The sequence below is a fragment of the Phoenix dactylifera genome, unplaced genomic scaffold (assembly GCF_009389715.1).
Source record: "Phoenix dactylifera cultivar Barhee BC4 unplaced genomic scaffold, palm_55x_up_171113_PBpolish2nd_filt_p 001511F, whole genome shotgun sequence".
Lineage (NCBI taxonomy): Eukaryota > Viridiplantae > Streptophyta > Magnoliopsida > Arecales > Arecaceae > Phoenix > Phoenix dactylifera.
The window spans coordinates 86,062-94,313 of record NW_024068821.1 but is presented as its reverse complement, the minus strand read 5'-3'; the positions used below and the strand labels follow the sequence as shown (position 1 = coordinate 94,313).

At 35.8% G+C, this 8,252-nt stretch overlaps 1 protein-coding gene and 1 long non-coding RNA gene across 3 annotated transcripts; both read right to left on the bottom strand.

Annotated features, from left to right (window-relative positions):
* Positions 1–1,403: 1,403 nt before the first annotated feature.
* Positions 1,404–5,739, bottom strand: LOC120108714 (type I inositol polyphosphate 5-phosphatase 10-like). Of its 2 annotated transcripts, none has more exons than XM_039122403.1 (9): positions 5,656–5,739; positions 5,497–5,562; positions 5,281–5,368; positions 5,090–5,194; positions 4,220–4,751; positions 3,593–3,786; positions 3,389–3,497; positions 2,908–3,056; positions 1,404–1,771 (listed from the first exon to the last, which is right to left on the bottom strand). In XM_039122403.1, the coding sequence occupies exons 2-9, from the start codon at positions 5,510–5,512 to the stop codon at positions 1,549–1,551; spliced, it is 1,416 nt and encodes a 471-aa protein (XP_038978331.1). In that variant the 5' UTR covers positions 5,513–5,562; positions 5,656–5,739; the 3' UTR covers positions 1,404–1,548. The 2 variants fall into 2 exon arrangements, with proteins under 2 accessions (XP_038978331.1, XP_038978330.1); XM_039122402.1 differs by having other exon boundaries at positions 5,665–5,737.
* A 1,093-nt stretch (positions 5,740–6,832) lies between these two features.
* Positions 6,833–7,649, bottom strand: LOC113462758. Its single transcript, XR_003385827.2, has 3 exons — positions 7,272–7,649; positions 7,072–7,155; positions 6,833–6,896 (listed from the first exon to the last, which is right to left on the bottom strand). It is a non-coding gene; the product is annotated as an uncharacterized LOC113462758 (long non-coding RNA).
* Positions 7,650–8,252: the final 603 nt, after the last annotated feature.

The following is an 8,252-nucleotide window of genomic DNA, read 5'->3' as shown; positions in this document are numbered from 1 at the left end:
TCAATATCACCTGAACTTTCAAATGGTAAAGAAGAAAAGAACACAAGGAGTTCATTCATACACAACCACCTCTCATTTGATTCAGGGAATGAGAAGGGTGCACATTCAGACAGAGTTTCGAAACATAATTCCGATTTATAGCTAGCATGCTTCTACAATCAAAAGATTTATCTTTGCGGCTTGCAAAGGTGGAAGCAATGATACTGAAGATGTACAAATTCCACCAGATGTGACATGTTTATTGTAGCATAAATGGCAACAATTTTAAAAAGAGAATATTTACATCAGATTCTCAATAGTAAATATGATATAGTTTAGGTAAAAAAAAATGACATAATTTATGCAAGTCAAGTGGGTAGTTGTTACTCCATATGGCTTGACAGGTTCTTTTAGTTCCAATTTAGAGATAACATCACCTGCTTTTTGGTCAATCTGGGTCTTCTAACTTTGGCCATGATCAAATATATAAACACAGCTTTCACAATCATGTAAAAAAGCTTTCAAATTTTCTTATCATTCTATTAACAACTGGCTTATTACAGGAACGCTAAAATATACTCACTCCATAATGCAATAACTTATTACACATTCATCAAAAGGGGAAAATAATAAAAAAGCAATTAAAAAAAAACTTAGAGTTGAGTCACAAGATCATTAAAGAACGAAAAAAGTCTTATATCCCCATTACAGCTTAGCCTTTTGGGTCTCTTTAATGTGGAATAATTGCTAAGAAAAGCAATCATGCAAAAGAAAGAACAAAGAAAGCATATTAATGAAAACAAGTGTTTGGTTCCCGGTAAACACACTTACTAATATTACTGATGATTTGGAGTTATACACAGATAAAATGCACGGTCAGCATTGAAGCTCTGACAGGGTCCTCGAGAGTCTTATGATATCACACATATAATTTGAACAAATCTGAGTGCTTCTTCTAAATGTCATGCCGTGAATATGATTAGAAGCTAAGTCAGCATATCTCTACATACCTTTTCCTCAATATAAAGAGCAACACTTCAGTACTGAAAAATAGGAGAAATAAAAACATCATGGTCTTCACTACTTAAAAGCCATAAACGTACCTAGCTTAGTGAATAGGTGGATAATTACAAATAGGATAATAATTTATTCTGTATCACAGAAGTTAGTGATGGACCAATATTATGCTCTCTCTCTCTCTCTCTCTCTCTCTCTTCTCTCTCTCTTTACGTGTATAAGATCAGTTCTTGATGGTGTATGTGTTCTATATGTCTCAATTAAGGTTTATCGTCTCTATACCGGATCCCGTACTGGTACCATCTTACTATACTGTCGGTATGCAGTATGGTATGAGACGGCGAGGCATACCGAATATCAATATAATATGAGACTGTGGTACCATTCGGTACCAGCTGTGGTACGGTACTAACTAGTACGGCAAACCTTGATCTCAATATTAAAGCAATATAGAATCTATGTATGTTTGCGTATTTGTACATATTATTACTGCAAACATTTTCTATTTATAAATGTGTCAAGAGAACAAATATGGTCAAGGCTTGTATGCACTCACATAGTCATTGAGTAAAAGTAACTAGAACTTGGAGGTAAGAGCTCTTCTACACCAACTTTTGTGTTAGGCGCTGGTAGTTGCCTTTTCAATTTATCAGCAAGCACCCCAACTTCAACAGCGAAAACTGCACAAACTGGCCGGTGATCAGAAAATTTTGACTCACCTCGAACGTAGGATAACTGCACAATACCATCCCCATGCCATAGTATGCGATCGCACCTGATTAATCATAAAGCTCATCAAGAGCACTAGTTACAGCATACTAGATATAAGTGATCTAAAGATACAAGATATCTTGAAAGGGTTCCTAACCTCTCAAACTATCATAGGTGGAATTTCATGTACCATATACAGCTTACTTGCACAACATATTTTGTGTTAAAGTTGATATAACCATCATTAGCACTTAATAATAATTATGCAATAAAAATAAAAAAGAAATTAAAGGAAATGCTATTGTCCTGTATTTACTAGTAAAAAGATTTGTTATAGAGGGTTGTACATGACAGGGCACATATATTTCTCTTTTTTCATTACCGTGATCATATATTTATCTATTTTTATTTAATATGTCAAATGAGGTAGAAGGCAAGTCATGACTTGTGCCAATCTAGTGTTTTTCACTCATACCTGGTTAAAATGTCAATGCCAATGGTAAAACTTACTTTGGCAACATTTCAGAGGTTTCCATGTACCATATTCTAACTTGGGAGGACAATATCCTATCATACTTAGGAATCAGAATTGTCAATTTATTAACATTTGGTTGCACTCTGGATTTACGTCTTATAACATGTGCCTCAGAGATGGATGTAGTTCCATATGTTGAGCCTTTTCCTTTCTCTTTATGTAAAATCTTTCAAAATCCTTAGAAGGTTGCTTCTTGGTCACATGAGCATAAATTTTGTAAGTAATGAAGCAGGTTATGATGGCTTCCAATTCACTAGGTATATATATCCATGGCAGGACAGCCAGGACCCCTCTTTTGCACAAATTTGCCTAAAGCACAAATCAGGAAATAAACAAATAATATTTAGCTTTGATATCAAATGGAGATCTAGTTGTAATATGTTTTATACTTAAGTGGACCATGCCTTGATCTACTAAACTGAAAATTACATAGGAAAGGCTTGTTTCTAAGTTTCTTGTCGAACTACTCACTTATCAATAGTATCATCTATTAACAAAACAAGAAACTCTTCAAGATCGTGCCTATATAAGCCTGTACAGTCGACACATCAAATCCAATCATTTTCTAAAGTTGCACAGCTTTGGGAGGAAGAACTCTCCAAAGTTTTGAATAATTAAATAGAGTGCATATCTAGGCAAGCTTAACAGATGGGTATCTAGCATACCATGCGGGATTTCTTCGTTTCTCTTTTGATGTCACACTCTCTTCAGTGTAAACATCTGAGTTCATGGAGTACTTGTAAGTTGGAGGAAAGCAGATTTTCCCTTCATGCCATCCCTTGAACACTCGCCCAGCTTCTAGTTCGATCTTAAGCTATCCACAAAAACACAACAGTTGTTAGGAACTTTACCTTCTACATGGTTCATGCATATGAATAAACAAATCACAATATATGGATCTCTATAGAAGCATATGACTTTCTAATATAAAGAAGACATAATTTTTTCTCAAATGAAAAAACCAGTTATACATTGCTATTAGATTTATGCTAAAAATGAGGACAGGACATGAGATTCATAATGCTTCAAATAATCTAAATGGCAATATGAACCACATGAAGGATAGAACTTCATTGAGATTACTGCTTCTTACCATGCCTGGCTTTAAAATGCATATGATTAGCTACTTGATCGATTCACCATTACCTGATCCTTCTCAAATAGGGCATCCCAATTTTCCCCCTTGAGAAGCCTCCTAGTCTCAGAGTAGCTCAGAGCAATTCGGTAATTCAAGTCGCCTAACCATATGACCCGGCTGATTCATATTGGAAAAAAATAATTCTAGAGGTTAATGTACAACAACTAAATCTTCAATGGAAGCTGACTAGAAGTACAAAGAGACATGCTTACTCATGTTCAAGAATTTTTTCAGGACTTCTTCGACCAGGTGTCTTGCAAATATTTGGGAACTGTGTATTCTTTAGTATCTCTATAACATCAGAGTTTCTTCTAAGTTCATCTCCTTCTTTCTCCCCTGAAGCCAAATGACAGCAGACAAAACAAAAGCTTGTCTGATGCAAAGTCATGCTCACTGAGATGCAACCCTGCAACAAAAGTTCCACCATCAGGGTATACTACCACTAAGAGAAAGCTTCACAAGACCAACAAGAAGATGTTTGTATCATAACATTATTGTTAAGATGTGTTTGAACAGCCAAACATTGCATTAATTATTGCAGGAAGTATATATGTGCATAAATAAATTGAACACATAAATAAATTGAACTTGAAAACTCAATGTTATTTTGGTACTCAGATGCATGATGATCCCAAATTTAAATAAAATGAATATGTACTGAAGAGTCTCATTCACTGTAGAAAAGTAAACATGAGTAACCCTTATATATAGATTTTGTTGGGTGATTTAGTTATTCTATTTGTCATGAATTCTTGACAGAGCCTTAAGATTCCTAAGAGATAATGAAAACTTTTATGATAAATATAAATAACAAGAATGTCAATTAAATTAATCCTTACCTTATTACCAAGATAGCCCATGATTCCACGCCCTACACAGCAGACTCTAAGATGACCTATATGTTGGACAAGTTCTCTCCTAACCCAAACAGGTACAAAAACTCCCACCATCTGTTTGCTAGCTATGAGGCAATACCTCAGCTGGTTAGTTGTTAAAGAAGTTGCACCATTTGTATCCATCACCATGAAGTTGCTTCTTTCCTCCTGTTCATGCTCTGAAGAGTTCTTTTCACTTAGACAGGCATAAGGGCATCTGAAACATGAATCTCTATAATATTTCTTTGCCACTTCTGCAGTGCAGTTGCAGGCCTTGAGCCATCTTCCATGCTCTGTTCTGAATATTTTACTGACTGCTTTAAGTGAAGGTTTCTGAAGGAACAATAGGCTATTGATTGTCTTTGCTTTGCTAGCAGCATCAGCCTCTTGTGGCCTGTTTAAGGCTTGGTTTATCAAAGCGAGCCATTTCACTGCTGGTTCACTGTCTTCTATAACAAGCACATTTCCGGCATTCAGAGGGACTATTTCCTGAAATCTGATAAGAATAAAAGGAACTTAAGAAACAGATGGCATGAGTATAACAAAGTATTAAAAGAAAGAAGAAATTCCCTGGAATAATAACTCCTGGACAGCCAAAATATTTTCTTATTCAAAAACTGATCTAAAAGCCATCAGATAATCTACTTTCTGATTTAAAGAACTAGACATTAAATGGTATCCAAGTAAGAAATTATCACAAGAAAAAGATATTCAAGTTAATTCAGCATGAAATAGTGCCAAAACTATGGGACTTGCAATGAAATAAAAAATTATAGAAATGATCATCTTAGCATTCATTTCGCTTATGCTATAATGTTAAAATAGATATCATACCCTAAAACATAAACATCTGCTTGATCATTGGCTGGAAGAAGTTCATTTAGGTTCAGTTCATCATGCGGGGGTTTTCCTCCAACATTCCATGTTGTGACAAATAACCTAGACAAAAAAGAATGTTAAAAGAAAACACATAGAATCAGGAAAAAAAATGATGGATACTAGACTTCTTAAGCCCATCAGAATACCTGAAGGTTTGAGTGTCTAAAACATTGGATACTGCAGAAGAGACGTTACTAAGACTTATGTTCCCCAGCTTTGAAGTAGAATATTTTTCTTCAATGTTAGTTCAAAATGAAAAAGAAAAAAGGGAAACAATCAATAGAATGAGAGAAGAAATCTTGTTGAATCTGATTAACTATGGAAAACAAGAAAATTAAGAATCATAGCATTAGAGAACATACCTGAAAAATTGTTCATGAATTCATGCGAGGAAGTGGCTGAAAAATAAGTGCTCTCTTCCAATTCAGCTGCTTTGTTGGAACATAATGAATTGAAGTTAGGAATCAGGAGCAAAGATAGGTACGAGAAGAAGCTAGAAATACCGAGTAACAGAGTTTCACCTAGCTTACCAAGCACATCTTCAAAAGCACATTACTAAAGCAGTAAAGACTATGCTTAAAAACCAAGTAACAGACCAGAAATGCTCATCCCTATTTGTAAGTTAGCAGCTCAAAATATCTTTCTTTTATTCCTTTCTGAGAGTCTTCCTTTTGTGAGCTTCTAGCTTTTTTCTTGGTGAAGTCACTTTCTTTACAGTTTACCCTAGTGAATTTGCTTACAGATTGACCACAAGAAAATGGGATTACATTCTCAAGCAGCGTAAAACCATAATATCTAAAGGTGATTAATTTAGTAAATCGTGTATCCACTAGCAAAAACAGATAGCATCCCATCGTTATGTAAAAAATCTAAGAAACATGCAGCTGCAATTCGAGATGGATAATGATAGCAAGACTAATGTGCTTTTCTTGTTATTGCAGTTAGGTACTACCATTTCAAAAGAAATAAAATTTGCTAGCGAAAAACAGAAAGCAAGTAGAGGCAAAGGTGAATTCTTTGAATGTAGTAACATTGACATTGCTTCTCCTCTCTCTCTGAGTTTCTATGTATCATAACAATATCCATTTCTCCTTGCTAGAAATTGGTACTGCCTGTCAATTTTTTCCTCATTAAATTTATAATAGAGGAATCAAGAAAGATAACTTGAAGTCGATTTTTCCTTAGGTGTTGAAAGCGATTGACAGGTCAGTCAATTCGATCTCTCTCTCTCTCTCTCTCTCTCTCTCTTGAGAATGAGGATGGGAGCTCCACCTTTCTTAGTCGAATTTGGAACTTTTCCCAATTGGAGGCATTAAGGGGAGCAGTGCCGCCAGGTAGACTGGTGCTCTTTTGGCAATGCCATGGATTCTTTATCGCCAAAGGTCATAATTCTTCCTCTCCTAAAAAAGATGGTTCTTTCAGCAAAAAAAAAAAAAAAGATGGTTCTCATAATACTTTGTAACCGAACGCAAATTCACAAAGTTGCATTTTGCTGCCAATTAAACATGTGAAAACAAATTTCTACAATCATTTTAAATTTAAATTACATAAAAGTTCATATGCTAATTAAATTTACAGCAATAATGAGAAGGCTTTTCTTGTAAAGAAGAGAGAGAGACAGAGGGAGTCATCTTAAGAACTTCAGAAGTTAAAAAAAAAAACCAAATGGATGTCTTAGGAACCAACCAAAATAATTGAGCGACATTTCATTTCCCTTGGATATTTTCTTCTCCTTCCTCCCGAAGACTTTTGGAATAAAGGGCTGCAATCAAAGCCACAGTATAAAATTTTAGTTCTTTAGAAGAAATAGTTCATCATACTCGCCAGAATCGGTCCCTGACGCTCAGGTTCCTTGAGTAAAAGGGAAGGAAAGAAAGCAAGAGCGTCCACAAGGAAGTAGAGAAAAGTTCATGAAGTAGAGGCAATAAGCCAAATACCTTCCTTCTCCTTCCAGTCCTAAATCTCATGTTTAGAATCCAAGCAGCTTCTCTCAACCAAATCTTTGGCTAGTGCTGCAATGCCTAACCCACCAAAATACATATACCATTTCAGGGAAATAGACAGAGTAAATGCCATGAAATATAACAATAACATCACAACAACAATGACAAAGCTCTAACAAACAACTGAAGTCAACCTTTAATCTTTCTTCTGTCTTCAAATCAACTTCCAACGGCATCAAACAAGAAATTATGCAATCTAATACACAAATAGAACCCATGGACCAAAATTAAGAAGACCTGTGTTGGTTTTTAGCCAAAGTTTATGTACATAGGCTTAAAAAAAAAAAATTCTTTTTCTCCCCTGTGGTGCTTGTTATCCCCAAAGTTTCCACCTTTCTGGTTTTAAGGCTTCCAAGTTCCAATCTTTTGCCAACATCTGCTATCAAAATGCCGACTTTTCAAAGGCATTTATAGGGAAGGGTGGCAACCAGAAACCGCGGGAAGAGGGAACAATGATCACCAGAGCGCGACGAGAGAACTCGAGATTGGAGACAACGCATTGGAAAGAGAAATCCAGAAGAGCTCCAAAGAGAAAGGAAACAACTGGGTATGGGCCCATCCGGATTGGATATAGATGGGATATGCCGAAGTCTAGAAGACGGCGGCTTCCCCACAATACGCCGTGGACTGCCTCCTGGGTCTCTTCTGGGGTTTGCCGGCCCAAAGAGAGAGCAGTCAAAGGCTCATTTTAGATGTTTGAGGGGAGAACATGGGAAATACTGCACCTCTGTCATGGCCTGTTTGTTCCTTTCTTCCCGCGACCTAAATGATCTTTGTTGAATTAATCTCTCTTCTCACAAACCAAATGGTCCGTGATGAATTATATAATAAAAATTACTATTTGATCACAAAAATTTTAAATTAGAGTTAGTTACATTAAGGAGGATAATTTGTGCTCAAATTTGGAGGGCGGACTATAGGAATTTCGATGACAAGTAATTTTGATGTATAGAGAAATTGGCTAAGTTCTTCGAGATCTATTTGGATGAAATGATAGCATAACAAGGTCAAAAATCGGACGGTGATGGGATTTATACTCCATTGTTATTTAGTGGGTAATATGGAATCAAAGAAACAATACGAATGATACCATAAATATGATTGAGAGAGTACAT

Coding starts and splice junctions, on each gene's coding strand:
- LOC120108714 (XM_039122403.1), bottom strand. Junction 4,752..5,089: donor GCAGATGTTTATGTTTTAGG/GTATGATATCTA, acceptor TATTCTTATCAG/ATTTCAGGAAATAGTCCCTC. Junction 3,057..3,388: donor CCCTATTTGAGAAGGATCAG/GTAATGGTGAAT, acceptor TTTTGTGGATAG/CTTAAGATCGAACTAGAAGC.